This window comes from Mustela erminea, chromosome 1 (genome assembly GCF_009829155.1).
Source record: "Mustela erminea isolate mMusErm1 chromosome 1, mMusErm1.Pri, whole genome shotgun sequence".
Taxonomy (NCBI): Eukaryota; Metazoa; Chordata; class Mammalia; order Carnivora; family Mustelidae; genus Mustela; species Mustela erminea.
This window is the reverse complement of record NC_045614.1, coordinates 122,422,811-122,442,857: the sequence shown is the minus strand read 5'-3', so window position 1 is coordinate 122,442,857 and position 20,047 is coordinate 122,422,811. Positions and strand designations below refer to the sequence as shown.

The 20,047-nt window shown below is 35.9% G+C and overlaps 1 protein-coding gene across 2 annotated transcripts in view; it reads left to right on the top strand.

Annotated features, from left to right (window-relative positions):
* The window catches only part of NAALADL2 (N-acetylated alpha-linked acidic dipeptidase like 2), a 1,358,868-nt gene that overhangs the window by 313,211 nt on the left and 1,025,610 nt on the right, over positions 1 to 20,047 (top strand). The window contains exons 7-8 of one of the 2 annotated variants that reach the window (XM_032340827.1): positions 3,359 to 3,567; positions 7,432 to 7,540. In XM_032340827.1, the coding sequence (XP_032196718.1) occupies positions 7,461 to 7,540 (80 nt within the window). In that variant the 5' untranslated portion in view covers positions 3,359 to 3,567; positions 7,432 to 7,460. Of the gene's footprint in view, positions 1 to 3,358; positions 3,568 to 7,431; positions 7,541 to 20,047 lie in introns of those variants that run through there. The other variant, XM_032340857.1, reaches the window with a different exon arrangement.

Here is a 20,047-nt window from a genome sequence, read left to right as displayed (position 1 = left end):
GCCTGCCTCAGATGAACTCCAGCATCCTCAGGCCTCGGAGCCAATGGGCATGCTCTAAGTGCTTATGTTACTTGACCTTTGTGTTGCCTGAACCTTTTCACATTGTTGAATTTCTTCATTCCTTTGCACTTGTAACCCTGTTACATTCTTCCCACTTCTTTTACATGGATTCTCCTCTTAACCTCCTTTTAAAAGTTGTTCATTAAAACCCCATCATTAACCTTTTTTCTCTCTCTACACACTCAGCATAGGCAATCATCCCCTTTTGGTGGTTTTTCAGATCCTAGGCTCTCTGCTCTTCTCCTCTGTACATACTATTGACTTTCATTAATATTATTAATATTTTGGGGGGTATATAAATTGTCCCAAGGAACCATGGAAAACATCAAAGTAATAATGACTTGTGACAGGCCTTTCATGGATTTGAAATGATGATAGTTGGAAGGAATGCAATAAAGAATGTACATCATGAGATACATTGATAGTCTGGAAATGTGTTCAGTTTATTCTCACTAGTCTGATCTTAATCTTAATTGACAGGAGAACAGATGAAGCCCTCAAAGCACCTACTTAGATAATAGTGAAAGACTGTTCTGAAATCAAACATGATCTTAGAGACCAGTCTGGAAAGAAAATAATATTTAGATCTTATCCCATAAGATCTAAGATCTTAAGATCCAGTAAAGGGAATGTAGTAGTGATACATACTATGATGTGATAAATCTCAAAAATATACTAAGTAAAATAAGCCAAATATGTGACAAAGGTCACATATTATTTAATTATAATATTACGTGTTCAAAACTGACCAATCGTTGGTTTCCTAGGGCTAGGATTGGGAGTGATAGTTGACTATAAATGGGCATTGAGAACCTTTTTGGGATAAATAAATTATAATGATGGTTGCATTATTTTATAAATTTACTAAAAAAATAAATTATACACAATGGTTGTGTTATATAAATTATATCTCAAACCTATTGAAAATAGCAATAGCTAGTCTTTTCCTATGCACTTATAAAGTGCATAATATAACCCTATGAGATGGTATAATTAATATGATTTTCCCATTTCACAGATGAGAAAATAGGCCTAAAGTTTAAATGACAAGGTCATAGAGCTCATGGTTTAGCTGGAACTGAAATTTGGAAAGATTGATTTATAACTTACATTTCTTATTTTTTTGAGTTAATTGACCAAGTAGCAATTATTCTTGAAGCATCAGGTAGTTTATATTTATGAATATCTGGCAGGGGTGGTATCATTGTAGGTGTGAAATCCAGAAAACCTAAGTGGCCTGATGGGCTGCCTTACTGCGATCAAGAAATCGACATACAACACAGAGCCTAAAGCTGAGTAACTACGTGTGAATAGGTGTGTGGTCTGGGAGGGAAAGGTCAGGCTTCTTTTAACTTGGGTGAGAATAATCACTTATTTTCCATAATTAAGCTTAAGAAGGAACGGACTGATTTTTAGTAGTATTTTGGTAAATATATCCCGTACCAAGAACCTATAGCTTGTCACTCTGTTTTTTTCAGATATTTTCTAGACTAATCTCCTAAAATCTACATTGGTCAGTATACACAGTAGTAATGGTTAATAGTAATATCTTGTAGTTACTGAGTGATTACTCTCTAATAGACTGTGTGTTTTACTGCTGTTAACTCATTAGTATTTACAAAAACCATAGGAACTGACTTCTACAGTTATAATTTCTCTTCATTTTTCAGATGAGGGAACTGAGGCATAATGAGACTAAGTTACTTATTCAAGGATAAACCAGCTAGTAAGTAGCAAAACCAGGCTTTGAGCCCAGGCAGTCTTCTTTGGTTCTCAGTAATTAATAACTATAATAAGCCTATATCTCAAGGCCATAAATCCTAGAAGAGACAGTCTCCAGAATGGAGAATGTGTTCATTTATTCATTCATTTAGTATTGATTATCAGTGCTGTTATGCATTATACTAGGACATGGCTGATAATTAAATATGCTTTTAACTATGCAGATTTTATGAATGAACATGCTGTCTTTCAATATGTCTTTTCCTTGAATTTAATACTTTGAACTAATCAAGAGGAGTTTTTATGTTTTAATTATTTTTTATCCCATATTCTTCCTCCTTTTGAAAAACAAAAACAATATGAATTTAACATCATAAAATAGTAGTAAGAATAATCTTCAGAACATTTTCATCTCACTATTTTTTAATGTGTGTGAATGTAAAAGAGGAGCAAAAGAAAAAAAAAAAGTTCGTTTAGTAGTCATTCCCTATGAATAATTCCCTATGGTATTTTGGCAAAGACAGGCTCTTGTCTAATTTTAAATGACTCAATTGAAGCTTCAGCTGGAGGTTGATTCTAGAGGCTAATGGACTTGCTATGAAAGGTTTCTAACATTTAGCCTAATTTTCCACTCCTTAAAATTTTAGAGCATTACTTCTAATTACTTTCTGTAACCTACTCAGCCTCTGCTGCCTCCTTGGTTCACACTATTTGTGACTCACTGTCCTTCTAGATAGATATTATGTCTCCCTACTGTGAATTATTTCTGAGTGAAGCAAAGTTTTTATCTTTGCATAGACTGGTAGTTCCTATATGGAGGGATAATTGTATATGCTTCTTTTTTTAATTTGTGCTGTTATGTGTAAATGTACCAAATTATATATTCATCTTGGATTTAAATTTGTGAATTTCAAATCTTTGAATCTGAATCCTAACAGTCTGAACAGTGCCCATTTACTAAATTTGTAGGTGTGAAGTCTAGGTCCATATTACCAAATTTTCTGATACACAGCAGATCGGAATGCTTTTTCCTGTTTTCCATAGTTACACATCTAAATAAAAAGACTCTTAAATGGCTATTGAATAAACGTTTATGTAGAGTTTAGGCATATGAAGTCCATTGCCACTTTTTAAAAGAGAAATGATGATTATGTGGAAACAATGATTTTTTTTATGACTAAGAAATGTGAATTTTCTAGAAGCTGTCAGTCAATAGTATTCTTATTGATTGACATGCTTCATTCCACCTTTATGTAGAAACTCTTCAATAGGCTAAATAATTTTATTGTTTGTTTCCTGATACAACTGCCAAGCTTTCAGCATTAAATATAATACATTGAGGCAAGGCTCTTACCAGAAGAAATAACTTTATCTTGCTCGTCTTTTATCAATACCTTGCCATTATATTTTGTGTATTATAACCCTTTCACATCATAGCCATAGCTGCCAGTGCTAGTCTGTGTTCTAGACAGAAACAATCAAGAAGGGGGATTTATTGTAAAGTTTAAACATCAATGATTTTGTGGAAATTGTATATATTATAGAACATAATATATATTGTTTTTTTTTTTTTCAGGGGAAATGCTCTCTAGTTACTACCTTCCACAAAGATTGGTGGTGATTTTCCTTTTTCTACTCACACACTATCATGGAAAGTGTTATCTGGCCACATGTGAGGCTCAGAGCTGGGGGATATACATGTTATAACAAATCCTTGATTAACAGAGGCCCATACTGAGCTGCAGTCTGCTCTCCTGTGTCCCTGCTGAGAATTATTGTGCAAAGGTTTGTCTTGACAGGCAGTCCTATAAAAATTGGAGCTTATCTGCTATATTGCTTTGATATTTCAATCTAAATTGGATAGATTTTACACTTTGACACTTGGTATATTGTCTTTCCTTTGGATATACAGCTTGTGGGTGTATTAGCATTTACTGAAAGTGCTATAGCAATTCCCATATCAAAGTAATGCTGCTCCTTGGTGTTCTTCAGAGTAAACCCAAGATGTCACATTTCAGGGCAGGTAAAATATAATTGATATCCTTTAATTACTTAAATCTATGTACATACTAGTATCAGTTGAAGAAGCTAGGTCTGCCACAACCAGGTCAAGTCATTATGGACAGATGCTAATAAATACTCCTCTTTTTATCTAATCTGTAGTTCCCAAATTGGAGCAGACATTAGAATCATTTGGAGGGCTGGTTAAAAACAGAGATTACTGTCTCCTCCTTCAGAGTTTCTAATCTGGAATCTGATAGGGCCTAAGATTTTACATTTCTGACAAGTTCCCAAGTGATGTTGGGAACTTCTAGTTTTGGGATCACACTTAAAGAATTGGGTTCTAGGGTACTGTCTAACTTCAGAGCTTAAAGGCTGTGAATGGACCAGATCTCTTCTTGGGCCCATGCTGGAGAACCACTGAACTAATATGCTGATTGGCAAGCATATTCTGTAATGGAGCATATGGTAAATATTATAGGCTTGTGGGATATACAGTCTCTGTTGCAACAACTGAATTCTGCTGTTATAGTAGGAAAGCAGCCATAGACAACAAAGAAACAATGGATGTGGATGTGTTGCAATACAATTTCATTTACAAAACATGGCCCATGGCCTATAGTTTGCCAATCCCTGATCTAATTCATCAACAAGTAACTTGTATCTTTCCTAGCTCACAAGATATCTGTATCCTGTATAGTAGCCAGCAACTACATGTCCAGCTTTGAGCTGGGAACTCTGGGGGATATATAGGAAGTATAAATCTGATTTTTCTACTCTTTTTCAAAAGATTAGATTAGTATAGTATAGTCTTGAGACAATTTAAATGCCTAAGCTGGAATAGATTTCATGATATAGGTGAATCTTGGAGAATGATTAGAAACTAGGCAAAAGAGAACAAAATAGATGTCTCAGAAAGGAAGGCCAAAAGAGAGAAGGTATGGAGGGAACACTGTATTCTCCCAAAGGACAGCAAGGAGATTTGTGATATGGAAAGGTTTAGAAATGTTAAGAATCACAGATGCCATTTAACTAACATTTATTGTGCATACTCTCTATACTGGCACAGTGATAGCTCCTGGGGACATAGTTAACCGATGCATAGTCCTTGCCTTCAAGTATCTCTGGTGGATCAAGATATTAAAGAATCCCAAAGCCATCTAAAGTATTTGAAGTTGGTAGTCTTAGCTCATGGTGGGCTTTCAATGGGTGTTAAACTGAAAATGAAATTTATGATTGACATTGGGAATTTTTGTTCTTGATCAGAGTGGCTTGAAGCTTTTAGGAAAAGTCATCCTCCATAAGCTAGTAAAATGATAACCATGTAAAAAAACAATTGTTACTGATAATCTCACAGAAACTTTGCTAAGATGGAGAATAGTGTGTGTTGGATTTTTGTTTGTTTTTATATATTGTGCTTACTAAAATCCAAATTAGTGTATTATGTTTTTATCAAGCCATGATGAGAACTAAGGACAATTTCCAGGTAGTTGTACTGTTTCGTCTTTCTGATAAAAGTATATGCTATTTGATACTCTGTATAAAGAAAAAAAAAACTCCTTGGACAAACGGAGCTCTTTATTTTGGAAATTTATTCCTAAAATGCTGGATGTAAGGTCCAGGTAAAGTCTATTATCAAATAAAACATTTAGTAGAGCTGATGATAGGTATGGTGTGAGTGTTTGAATGAGATGATCTCTAAGCTTCCTTCTAATTTCAGTGTTTTGACTTTAGATGATATTTGAAAGATCCACAAGGAGCTAATTCAGGCAGGTTTCCCTAAGAACCTGAGAAAATCACATCCTGAATAATGAATGCATTTCAATACATGAAACTCGATTTTATTTCATTTAGTAAATAGAATCCTGAATTTGTGATTTAAAAAAGCAAGGAATGATCAAAGATATTATGTTAGAACTATGCCTTTTCAGGATCTATACCATTCTAAACCATTCTAAACATTCGATTTTTTAATCAAATGTAGGGATGCAGATGACAGCATGCCATTTTTATCTAGTTAGATACCAAGAGAAAGGTGAGGGGCAAATTCCTGTGTGACTTAGATTTCCTGTAATTTGTAGCTTGAAAACCCAAGTCTCTGTGAGCATGCCAATACCATTTTTAAAATGGCTTCTCCATTTTTAATGTTATGGTAGAGCAGAAGCCTACATTTGTACTAAGACAATAATTGATTGCTTGCACAGCCTTGCCCCTGGGTAGACTTGAGGCACTTTTAAGTAAAAATCGAGAATTGAGTAATTATCTTCAGTCTTCCTCATTTCATAACCCTTTTATTTCCTACAGATGAGATACTCTGAAATATCCTGAAAATCTGTGTGCATTTGTACGTGTGTGCATATGTATTTGTACTGATGATGTAATGTCACTAATCTTGAGACAAGGGCTTTATTTGATAATAAGTGGGTCCAAAGAGCTTATCATTTCTGTATTGACCAAGTTAGGTTACTATTATCAAAAAGCTCTGAAATTGGTGAGAAAAGAAAAAAAGAGTTGGATGAGACTTCAGAATTGGATAAATCTACAGAAACTGCCTGAAGCATTTTTCCCTAAAAGCAGAAGGAATTTAAGATACAAATACAGAAATTTTATTTTATCCTGTATGGTGGTAGTTGAATACTTTATGACACTTGATTTCCTATTATGTAAAACTTAAGGGAGATGTATGATTTTGAAATGTGGGAGAAAAAAAATTAGGAAAGTGAAGAGAAATAAATAATACTGCAAGTTGACTTTGAAGAAAATAATTTATTTTGGGGGAATAATTTTAAAAGGAGGATAAAAACACTGTAGTTTTCAGATATTGCAAAGCTAAAATCAAAATCTAAAAAATAGGAGAAGAAAGTTAAACAGCTCTATTATTATGGCATAATTAATATCACAGCCCATAAATACAAAATATAGAATATCCAATCTTAGCATAAGGAAATATAAAGTAATAGGGAAGGTCCATCAATCTCCTGAAATACTTTATTTCCATTATTGAGCACCTAGTATGTGTTAGGCAGTGTGCTAGGCACATTGCACACAGTGTCTCTACTTTGACAATAGTTCTTCAAATTACCTATTTTCATCCAAATTTTAAGTGAAGAAATTAGTAAAGAGTTATAGAAATTACCCACAGTCACACAGGTGTTCAGTGGAAGAGCCAGGCTTTCAGTCCGAGCTATGCTGTTTCTACTACACATTTATTTCTTTGGTTAACCCTTTCTCCCCAAAGACGTAAGAAGTCCATTTATGTCCAGGTATTTGTTTTCTTGTGTATTTGTTTATTGTGTTTGGTAGTACATGGCATAAAGAAAATATGCCATTTAGGCTAGCTAAATTAAAGCATAAATGTAAACACAGAGAAATGAAAGCAAGAGAGAAGAGTATTTGTGTGATTGGTAAAGTACACTTGTCCTTTAAATGCTGTTTTTTTGTTTTGTTTTGTTTTGTTTTATTTTGTTTTGTTTTGTTTTTAATGTCTATACATTCTTGCAAAAAAGAACAAATGATTTCAGGCTGCTTACAATAAAAAGAACTCTAAAAACCATTGACTAAAGAATGAAATTCAGGCGCCAACAGATAAATTATCTAATATAGCTCCCAATTTAAACTGATCACCTCTGTTTTTTGATTTATGAACAGGAAATGAGCTTTGACTGTTGGGGACCTGGATGAAGAGCCCTGGGTTCAACTTGTCCGAGTCCTGTAGCCTACAAAGACCGTCTGGTTGCACAAGGATCATTCAATTGAAGTAAGACCTAATTACTTTAATTAGACTGTAAGACTTTTACTCTTGAGTCAGTTTTCAATAAGATGACTTGGCATGCATCTGTTATGTGCCAAAAGTTGCTAATTTTGATTTTTAAAAAAAGGAATGAGCATTTTTCTGTGTCAAATTCTTATGTATTTCAATTTCTGTTCATTTGTTTATTTCATGGACTTGAATCCTTTTCTTCGTATATCATTATCTAAATATTTTAATTCCATTGTGGTTGTTCAAATTGGTGCAATTTTCTTGCCTTTGTAGTATCAAATCATTTTTATACAACTATAAATGTTATTGTAAGTAATCAAATTAGTCTCTCTCTCTCTCTCTCTTCTAGTTTAAATTGACCCACTGATTTTACTAAAAAATGACAACAATGCAGTTTGTGCCATGATTCAGCATGGCTTTGCATTACTTATTTATTTCAAGTTTATACAAGTTAACTTTTTGGAATATCTGTCTGTATGGGGTCACATACAGTCTGTGAACTTCCAGTTAGGTGTTAAGAGTTTTAATAGATGTTTAAAGAGGGTTTATTGTTCTTCCTGGAATACTCTTACTTTGAGGGGATGATGCTAGTGTGTAATTGAAATGCTTTTCTGTAAAGCGCTAGCACAATTAATGTTCAAATGCTGGTTCAGGCTTACTATGCAGGAAACTTAACATGGCACAGGTGATACAAAGACCCAAAAGGCACCACAAAACCAAGAGCTAGGAGTTCTGAGCAGACCCAGCATGGCCACCAACATACTTTAAGAACTTGGACAAATCATTTAACCTTCTGAGTATTCCCATAGACCTGAATTTGAAGGGGTCAGATTAAATCAGGGAAAGGTGACAAATTCATATGTCTTAAGGTCAGGCATTTAATGCAAATGTATGAAGTCTGTGGGTGTGAGACAGTAAGGAATGGTTGCCTGTGGGGAAGGAGGCTGTGCCCTCATAAAGCCATTCAGATTCCAAAGTTTTAAAGCTGGACAAAGAAGTAAATTGTGTGGTGTGGGAGAGGGGAAAGCCAGAGGAGAATTAAATTTGGCCACCGTATTGAATGAAGTCTAAGGTCATTCCAGTTCAATAGATGATTGTAAAATTTTGTGACTATGTGAAACACTTAGAATTTGTCTAGCATCTGTTGAGCTTTATATGTGTTCCTTTTTAAGTAACTGAAGATAAGTAAAATAAAAAAGTTTTCAGTTTGAATTTCCCCTTTAATTGTACATTAGAATTAAGAGAAAAAGTGATTTGACCATAAAATAGTTAAATGATTCAACAGTTTAATTTTCTGAGGTGTTTTTTGTCTTTGTTGTTGTTGCTGTTTTGTTTTGTTTTTTTCTTTAATCGATTGACCTGGAATGAGCATTTTGAAGCTTGCACTGTAGTCCAAGAATAAAACCTAGCCTATAAATTACTGGTTAACAACTTCTCTACTAGTGAGTATTTTCACTAAAAAAAATCATGTATGCATCTAAAAGAGAGTCTTACAACCTATTTGTGACTAGTTTCATATTCTTTAAGGAGTGTTTTGAAGTTGTATTTTCTTTTGATTAATATTTTAATGAATATTTTAAAACAAATGTTATTTTATATGGAAAAATTAAAGTTGTAGTTAAATTATATTTTCTAATATAATTTTCTAGATCCATCAGTTTTTGCTCCTTTTGTATTTTCCTTTTTACAGCAATGGCATATATGTATTTCTTTTTATCACCTTTACTGACTTTTAAATCTATATTTTAGCTGAGAAAATAAGTACTTTTTATCAGATGCTAATGGCAATTAGGCAGCAAGCCTAGTGGAAGATGGGAAGTGGGCCAAGTCAATATACTCTGGAGGTCTTATCTATTCTCTTTGGCTCAATTTAAGTCAGAATTTAAGTCTATAAGAAAATTGAACCCATGACTATGGGGAGCCATGTGTGTTATCTCAGTGACAAAGGGACAATTAGAAGAAACCAGAATTTTTATACCTTTAGTTGGAATCTTCTAAGAGTTTTTTCTTTCTGTATTACTTGTAGAGCTTTTCATTTCAGGATCATATGCATTTGTAGATCCATTCAAGTTACTTCATGTATGATTAATTTTGAGAATGGGTGTATTGTGTGAGGCATGATTGTATCTTTCAGCTAATTTTTTCCAAGTGTTAGTACAAACTGTTACTGTCTTTAAGATCTGTATCCTGAAATAATGTTTAAATTTTTTTATTAGATGTTATAATCCAGCCATGTTGTAATGATTTTAAGTATTTAGTGTTCATTTCTTTGATAGACAAGTCAAACCTGAAGTACTTAGGCGTTAATACTCAAATGGATTAAAACTGGTTAGATCTGTTCCTTGACTGACCCAATCTGACATTAAAAGTATAAGATCTTTTTTTTTTTTTTTTTTTTTTATTTCCAGCATAACAGTATTCATTATTTTTGCACCACACCCCGTGCTCCATGCAGTCCGTGCCCTCTATAATACCCACCACCTGGTACCCCAACCTCCCACCCCCCGTCCCTTCAAAACCCTCAGATTGTTTTTCAGAGTCCATAGTCTCTCATGGTTCACCTCCCCTTCCAATTTCCCCCAACTCCCTTCTCCACTCTAAGTCCCCATGTCCTCCATGCTATTTGTTATGCTCCACAAATAAGTGAAACCATATGATAATTGACTCTCTCTGCTTGACTTATTTCACTCAGCATAATCTCTTCCAGTCCCGTCCATGTTGCTACAAAAGTTGGGTATTCATCCTTTCTGATGGAGGCATAATACTCTATCCCCAGGGGTACAGGTCTGTGAATCACCAGGTTTACACACTTCACAGCACTCACCAAAGCACATACCCTCCCCAATGTCCATAATCCCACCCCCTTCTCCCAAACGCCCTCCCCCCAGCAACCCTCAGTTTGTTTTGTGAGATTAAAAGTCACTTATGGTTTGTCTCCCTCCCAATCCCATCTTGTTTCATTTATTCTTCTCCTACCCACTTAAGCCCCCATGTTGCATCACCACTTCCTCATATCAAGGAGATCATATGATAGTTGTCTTTCTCTGCTTGACTTATTTCGCTAAGCATGATACGCTCTAGTTCCATCCATGTTGTCGCAAATGGCAAGATTTCATTTCTTTTGATGGCGGCATAGTATTCCATTGTGTATATATACCACATCTTCTTGATCCATTCATCTGTTGATGGACATCTAGGTTCTTTCCATAGTTTGGCTATTGTGGACATTGCTGCTATAAACATTCGGGTGCATGTGCCCCTTTGGATCACTACGTTTGTATCCTTAGGGTAAATACCCAATAGTGCAATTGCTGGGTCATAGGGCAGTTCTATTTTCAACATTTTGAGGAACCTCCATGCTGTTTTCCAGAGTGGCTGCACCAGCTTGCATTCCCACCAACAGTGTAGGAGGGTTCCCCTTTCTCCGCATCCTCGCCAGCATCTGTCATTTCCTGACTTGTTTATTTTAGCCATTCTGACTGGTGTGAGGTGATATCTCATTGTGGTTTTGATTTGTATTTCCCTGATGCCGAGTGATATGGAGCACTTTTTCATGTGTCTGTTGGCCATCTGGATGTCTTCTTTGCAGAAATGTCTGTTCATGTCCTCTGCCCATTTCTTGATTGGATTATTTGTTCTTTGGGTGTTGAGTTTGCTAAGTTCTTTATAGATTCTGGACACTAGTCCTTTATCTGATATGTCATTTGCAAATATCTTCTCCCATTCTGTCAGTTGTCTTTTGATTTTGTTAACTGTTTCCTTTGCTGTGCAAAAGCTTTTGATCTTGATGAAATCCCAATAGTTCATTTTTGCCCTTGCTTCCCTTGCCTTTTGCGTTGTTCCTAGGAAGATGTTGCTGCGGTTGAGGTCAAAGAGGTTGCTGCCTGTGTTCTCCTCAAGGATTTTGATGGATTCCTTTCGCACATTGAGGTCCTTCATCCATTTTGAGTCTATTTTTGTGTGTGGTGTAAGGAAATGGTCCAATTTCATTTTTCTGCATGTGGCTGTCCAATTTTCCCAGCACCATTTATTGAAGAGGCTGTCTTTTTGCCATTGGACATTCTTTCCTGCTTTGTCGAAGATTAGTTAACCATAGAGTTGAGGGTCTATTTCTGGGCTCTCTATTCTGTTCCATTGATCTATGTGTCTGTTTTTGTGCCAGTACCATGCTGTCTTGATGACGACAGCTTTGTAATAGAGCTTGAAGTCCGGAATTGTGATGCCACCAACGTTGGCTTTCTTTTTCATTATCCCTTTGGCTATTCGAGGTCTTTTCTGGTTCCATATAAATTTTAGCATTATTTGTTCCATTTCTTTGAAAAAGATGGATGGTACTTTGATAGGAATTGCATTAAATGTGTAGATTGCTTTAGGTAGCATAGACATTTTCACAATATTTATTCTTCCAATCCAGGAGCATGGAACATTTTTCCATTTCTTTGTGTCTTCCTCAATTTCTTTCATGAGTACTTTATAGTTTTCTGAGTATAGATTCTGTGTCTCTTTGGTTAGGTTTATTCCTAGGTATCTTATGGTTTTGGGTGCAATTGTAAATGGGATGGACTCCTTAATTTCTCTTTCTTCTGTCTTGCTGTTGGTGTAGAGAAATGCAACTGATTTCTGTGCATTGATTTTATATCCTGACACTTTACTGAATTCCTGTATAAGTTCTAGCAGTTTTGGAGTGGAGTCTTTTGGGTTTTCCACATATAGTATCATATCATCTGCGAAGAGTGATAATTTGACTTCTTCTTTGCCGATTTGGATGCCTTTAATTTCCTTTTGTTGTCTGATTGCTGAGGCTAGGACCTCTAGTACTATGTTGAATAGCAGTGGTGATAATGGACATCCCTGCCGTGTTCCTGACCTTAGCGGAAAAGCTTTCAGTTTTTCTCCATTGAGAATGATATTTGCGGTGGGTTTTTCATAGATGGCTTTGATGATATTGAGGTATGTGCCCTCTATCCCTACACTTTGAAGAGTTTTGATCAGGAAAGGATGCTGTACTTTGTCAAATGCTTTTTCAGCATCTATTGAGAGTATCATATGGTTCTTGTTCTTTCTTTTATTGATGTGTTGTATCACATTGACTGATTTGCGGATGTTGAACCAACCTTGCAGCTCTGGAATAAATCCCACTTGGTCGTGGTGAATAATCTTTTTAATGTACTGTTGAATCCTATTGGCTAGTATTTTGTTGAGTATTTTCGCATCTGTGTTCATCAAGGATATCGGTCTATAGCTCTCTTTTTTGGTGGGATCCTTGTCTGGTTTTAAGATCAAGGTGATGCTGGCCTCATAAAATGAGTTTGGAAGTTTTCCTTCCATTTCTATTTTTTGGAACAGTTTCAGGAGAATAGGAATTAGTTCTTCTTTAAATGTTTGGTAGAATTCCCCCGGGAAACCATCTGGCCCTGGGCTTTTGTTTGTTTGGAGATTTTTAATGACTGTTTCAATCTCCTTACTGGTTATGGGTCTGTTCAGGCTTTCTATTTCTTCCTGATTCAGTTGTGGTAGTTTATATGTTTCTAGGAATGCATCCATTTCTTCCAGATTGTCAAATTTATTGGCGTAGAGTTGCTCATAGTATGTTCTTATAATAGTTTGTATTTCTTTGGTGTTAGTTGTGATCTCTCCTATTTCATTCATGATTTTATTTATTTGGGTCCTTTCTCTTTTCTTTTTGATAAGTCGGGCCAGGGGTTTATCAATTTTATTAATTCTTTCAAAGAACCAGCTCCTAGTTTCGTTGATTTGTTCTATTGTTTTTTTGGTTTCTATTTCATTGATTTCTGCTCTGATCTTTATGATTTCTCTTCTCCTGCTGGGCTTAGGGTTTCTTTCTTGTTCTTTCTCCAGCTCCTTCAGGTGTAGGGTTAGGTTGTGTATCTGAGACCTTTCTTGTTTCTTGAGAAAGGCTTTTACCGCTATATATTTTCCTCTCAGGACTGCCTTTGTTGTGTCCCACAGATTTTGAACCGTTGTATTTTCATTATCATTTGTTTCCATGATTTTTTTCAATTCTTCTTTAATTTCCCGGTTGACCCATTCATTCTTTAGAAGGATGCTGTTTAGTCTCCATGTATTTGGGTTCTTTCCAAACTTCCTTTTGTGGTTGAGTTCTAGCTTTAGAGCATTGTGGTCTGAAAATACGCAGGGAATGATCCCAATCTTTTGATACCGGTTGAGTCCTGATTTAGGACCGAGGATGTGATCTATTCTGGAGAATGTTCCATGTGCACTAGAGAAGAATGTGTATTCTGTTGCTTTGGGATGAAATATTCTGAATATATCTGTGATGTCCATCTGGTCCAGTGTGTCGTTTAAGGCCTTTATTTCCTTGATGATCTTTTGCTTGGATGATCTGTCCATTTCAGTGAGGGGAGTGTTAAAGTCCCCTACTATTATTGTATTATTGTTGATGTGTTTCTTTGATTTTGTTATTAATTGGTTTATATCGTTGGCTGCTCCCACATTGGGGGCATAGATATTTAAAATTGTTAGATCTTCTTGTTGGACAGACCCTTTGAGTATGATATAGTGTCCTTCCTCATCTCTTATTATAGTCTTTGGCTTAAAATCTAATTGATCTGATATAAAGATACCACTCCTGCTTTCTTCTGATGTCCATTAGCATGGTAAATTCTTTTCCACCCCCTCACTTTAAATCTGGAGGTGTCTTCGGGCTTAAAATGAGTTTCTTGGAGGCAACATATAGATGGGTTTTGTTTTTTTATCCATTCTGATACCCTGTGTCTTTTGACAGGGGCGTTTAGCCCATTAACATTCAGGGTAACTATTGAGAGATATGAATTTAGTGCCATTGTATTGCCTGTAAGGTGACTGTTACTGTATATGGTCTCTGTTCCTTTCTGATCTACCACTTGTAGGCTCTCTCTTTGCTTAGAGGACCCCTTTCAAGATTTCCTGTAGAGCTGGTTTGGTGTTTGCAAATTCTTTCAGTTTTTTTTTTGTCCTGGAAGCTTTTAATCTCTCCTTCTATTTTCAATGATAGCCTAGCTGGATATAGTATTCTTGGCTGCATGTTTTTCTCGTTTAGTGCTCTGAAAATATCGTGCCAGCTCTTTCTGGCCTGCCAGGTCTCTGTGGATAAGGCAGCTGCCAATCTAATATTTTTACCATTGTATGTTACAGACTTCTTTTCCCGGGCTGCTTTCAGGATTTTCTCTTTGTCACTGAGACTTGTAAATTTTACTATTAGGTGACGGGGTGTGGGCCTATTCTTATTGATTTTGAGGGGCGTTCTCTGAACCTCCTGAATTTTGATGCTCGTTCCCTTTGCCATATTGGGGAAATTCTCCCCAATAATTCTCTCCAGTATACCTTCTACTCCCCTCTCTCTTTCTTCTTCTTCTGGAATCCCAATTATTCTGATGTTGTTTCGTCTTATGGTGTCACTTATCTCTCAAATTCTCCCCTCGTGGTCCAGTAGCTGTTTGTCCCTCTTTTGCTCAGCTTCTTTATTCTCTGTCATTTGGTCTTCTATATCACTAATTCTTTCTTCTGCCTCATTTATCCTAGCAGTGAGAGCCTCCATTTTTGATTGCACCTCATTAATAGCTTTTTTGATTTCAACTTGGTTAGATTTTAGTTCTTTTATTTCTCCAGAAAGGGCTTTTATATCTCTCGAGAGGGTTTCTCTAATATCTTCCATGCCTTTTTCGAGCCCGGCTAGAACCTTGAGAATTGTCATTCTGAACTCTAGATCTGACATATTACCAATGTCTGTATTGATTAGGTCCCTAGCCTTCGGTACTGCCTCTTGTTCTTTTTTTTGTGTTGAATTTTTCCGTCTTGTCATTTTGTCCAGATAAGAGTATATGAAGGGGCAAGTAAAATACTAAAAGGGTGGCAACAACCCCAGGAAAAAATGCTTTAACCAAATTAGAAGAGATCCAAAATCGTGAGGGGGGAGAAAGGGGATAAAAAGAGGTTCAAAAAGGAAGAAAGAAAAAAAAAGAAAAAAGAAAAAAAAAAAAGAAAAAAGAAAAAAGAAAAGAAAAGAATTAAAAGAAAAAAAAGGAAAACACCTAAGAAAAATGTAAAGAAGAAAAAATATATATATTAGATAAACTAGTAAAAAGTCGTTAAAAAAGAAAAAGGTAACATTTAAAAAAAAAAAAATTTTACCCGAAGGCGAGAAAAAAAAAAAAAAAACAAAAAATGAAAAAGAAAAAAATTAAATTAACTGCAAGACTAAAAAAAAATCACAGGGAAAAAGCCATGAGTTCCGTGCTTGGCTTTCTCCTCCTCTGGAATTCTGCTGCTCTCCTTGGTATTGAAACCGCACTCCTTGGTAGGTGAACTTGGTCTCGGCTGGATTTCTTGTTGATCTTCTGGGGGAGGGGCCTGTTGTAGTGATTCTCAAGTGTCTTTGCCCCAGGCGGAATTACACCGCCCTTACCCGGGGCCGGGGTGAGTAATCCGCTCGGGTTTGCTTTCAGGAGCTTTTGTTCCCTGAGCGCTTTCCGTAGAGTTCCGGAGGACGGGAATACAAATGGCGGCCTCCTGGTCTCCGGCCCGGAGGAGCCGAGAGCCCAGGGCCGCACTCCTCAGTGCGCCCTCAGAGAACAGCGCCTAGTTACTCCCGTCTGCCTGACCTCCGGCCGCGCTCTGAGCTCTCCGAGCCTGCGACCAGTTCAAGGTAACACCGAGCTGTGAGCTTACTGTTGGCTCTGTCTCTGTAGCCGGCTTTCCCGTTCCAATACCCGCAAGGTCTGCGACACTCAGACACCCCTGATCCTTCTGTGACCCTGCGGGACCTGAGGCCACGCTGAACCCGCGTGGGCTTCGCCCCGGTTTAGCCTCTGGAGCGATGTCCCTCAGCGGAACAGACTTTTAAAAGTCCTGATTTTGTGCACCGTTGCTCCGCCGCTTGCCGGGAGCCGGCCCCTCCCCCCGGGGTCTATCTTCCCGTCGCTTTGGATTCACTTCTCCGCCGGTCCTACCTTTCAGAAAGTGGTTGTTTCTCTGTTTCCAGAATTGCTGTTCTTCTTCTCTTCGATCTGCCGATGGATTTTCAGGTGTTTGCAATCTTTAGATAAGCTATCTAGCTGATCTCCGGCTAGCTGAAGCAGTCTCAGTCTGCTACTTCTCCGCCATCTTGACTCCTCCCCCCTATAAGATCTCTTTTTACCCCCAAACTTTCATGATGTCCTTTGATGAAGGCTCCAGGTATTGTGGAAAATAAGAATAAACATATAAGTAAAAACATTAGCAGATATAATTTAAGATAAGCCAAACAAAGAGGCTTTCTAATGATGCTATTTCACATCCCATCATCTTGTTCTAGAGAGGCATTTAAAAAAAATTACCAGCGTGATTAAAAATTTTCTTTTTTCTCTTTAATGAATATACTCATACATGTGTATGAATAAATTCACGAATGTTTATCTTCAGTGCTTTAGTAACACATAGAGTATATGGACAAAGTAGATGTTTAGACAACAAACTCAATTATTCCTTTATTGTCTTTCTAGGCTTATAGAATTAATGACAAGAATGTCCATTCTATTGCTTAGATCACTGATTCCCAACATTAAAACAAAGTAATGAAAACTCTAAATTGAGATAGTTAATTGCCACCCTTCTTGTATGTATACCTCATCAGTGGTTCTGAAACTAAGAACCCTCAGATTTTAATTCCTTTCATGCGACCAAAGGCTTTGATACTCAACATAAGTTCACCTTTAGCGTTTGACATTTGTTATGCAAGGCTTTCAAATGAAGTGTTTAATTAAAATTAAAGTGCCATTGTTTTTAATAGCCCAGAAAAAATGGGTATGAATTAAATTATAAAAAAAAAAAAAGACATGATAGTGGATTTAAGAATACTGTAGCTCCTGTGTGAATACTGGAGTTGTTTGAAAAAATTTTATAAAACATTCTTATTATCAAAATCTAATTTAAGGTTTAATGATGCAGTAAAGTTGAGATGTTCACAAAGAAACCAGAATAATAACAGTAAAAATTTAGCCATAGTTTAGTACAATCTAACCAAAATTTTCTGGTCAATTAGATTTGATTGTGTTAAAGAGTGACAAACTACACAAATAATTAGAAATCATGCATTAGTGAGTGGCTGGATACTGGTGCCTGTTAAAGGCATTTTTATGCTTCCTGAGGTTTGACACCCCTTCCTGGGTCTCTGTAAACCAAAGTACATGCAATTATCACCCTCTTTATTTTTCTTGAGAAGGTTCTCACTAAACTGTTTAATAAATGTGATTTATTCCAGAATTTACTCTCTTACTTTTCCTAAGAGGCAGCCTTTGCTTAGGGTACAAGACTAATAACAATAATAATAATAATAATAATAATAATGGGACAGTTAAATGACCTAATAGAAGCATATATATGTAAAAATAAAACCTAGTATCACAAATAGCCATATCACACTCGGTAGCTTTGCATTTCTAACCCAGTGGGTTTATATAGAATCTTACCAATGCTCTAAGTCCTTAAATGAGAGAGATAGGGAAGAGCGCTGATGGCACCTGGAACTTGTCCTGATCTGTCCTTAACTACTCCCATAGCTACAATGTAATTTCATCTAAATAATGGTTTTCTAGTTAATCTCAGCATGAGATCAGCTTTTTTTTTTTTTTAAAGATTTTATTTATTTATTTGACAGACAGAGATCACAAGTAGGCAGAGAGGCAGGCAGAGGGAGAGGAAGAAGCAGGCTCCCCACAGAGCAGAGAGCCCGATGCGGGGCTTGATCCCAGGACGCTGAGATCATGACCTGAGCTGAAGGCAGAGGCTTTAACCCTCTGAGCCACCCAGGCGCCCCAAGATCAGCTTTGTTAAGAAAAGATTTGTAGTCTATTTCTTGTAAAGGACATTTTAATCAGTAAAAATTTTTGTTTGAGCTATATCATATACTTAACTAATATATAATTTATGAAATATTTTAAATATTATAAATATTTAAATTTTATTGTACTATTACTAATAAAAATAATTTTTGTATTAGAGTGTATCCTTAAAGCTGAAGTTATATTACTTTTTTATATTTTCTTTACAAATGCATTTCTCTCAGTACTCACTTGAAATAGCTTCGTTTCTAAAGAAATAGAAAATGACAATATTCATGTAGGGAATAAGAAGTCAACCATTAAGAGCTAAGTGATATTTTAAAGGGGAAGACTTTAATTATTAACTTTTAATTCTTTATTTAATTTAATGTAATTTAACATAATTTATTTGAGAGAGGATGAATGCCCTCAAGCAGGGGTGGGAGCAGAGGGAGAGGGACTAGACAACTTTGTGCTGACCTCTGAGCCTGATGTGGGGCTCAACATTGGAGCTGAAAGATCATGACCTGAGCTGAAATCAAGAATTGGGTCTTCAACCAGTTGAGCCACCCAGGTGCCCCACTTTTTATTTTTTATACAGATAAATCAATTGTTAAATATTTCTTGCCTAATTTTGTAAGTTTTTTAAAAGCTTTTTGCATATCGTTTTTGAAGTAAATTTCAAAGATCCCAACTTTTAACCATATTAATCAGCTTGGCAGCAATTCATTTAGTACTTGAGGCTGAAAAATATCTTTACACAAGTGGCTTCATTTTCTTATTTAACTTAAGGAAGTTTCTTGTTAACTTACATGGTATAAATTTCATACTTGTGTATATATTAAGTGTTTTCTTGTCCTTGAAATATCTTTTTATATTTACATTTCCAAGAAAAATAATTCTAAAACTGATTTTCTTTTTTTAAGCTAAATGTTCACCCTTTAAATGAAAGGTTGTTTGAAACCTACAAAATTTATTCTCTTCTTTATATATAAAATGTGTAGCATATTAATATTTATTTATTTACTTATTTATTTTTGAAGATTTAATTTATTTGTCAGAGAGAGAGAGCGCACACAAGTAGGCAGAGTGGCTGGCAGAGGTGGAGAGAAAAGCAGGTTCCCTGATGAGCAAGGAGCCCGATGTGGGACTCGATCCCAGGATTTGGGGATTATGACCTGAGCTGAAGGCGGCAGCTTAACTGACTGACCCAGCCAGGCATCCCAGCATATTAATATTTAGAAAATAAATTATTCTCTAAAATTTTTCAAAGATAATTTCATAGAAATATTTTTGGTGAGCCTATTTTGTATTTCAGTTACTATCTTGGGTACTAGAGGAACAAAGTTAATTATGATATAGTAATTTCCCTCAGGATGTTTACTGTTTATTGAGGATACAAATAATTACAATAGACTATACTACGGTAATGTGAGCATGTAAAAAGTAGCACAAAGATAGGAATATTGTTTTGTATTGTTTTGTTTTGTTTCTTAACTCTCAAGTACTTCTACCCCAGATCAATCTCTTTGGCTTCAGATCAAATACAAGGGTGATTAATATTTTAGAGAGCCAACTGAAGGAGCCATACCATGCTAGTCCAAAACAACCAATATAGCATAAGAATTACATGCATGTGTATTATTACCTTAATATTCAAATATGGAAAATAGGTATTTACATGAAG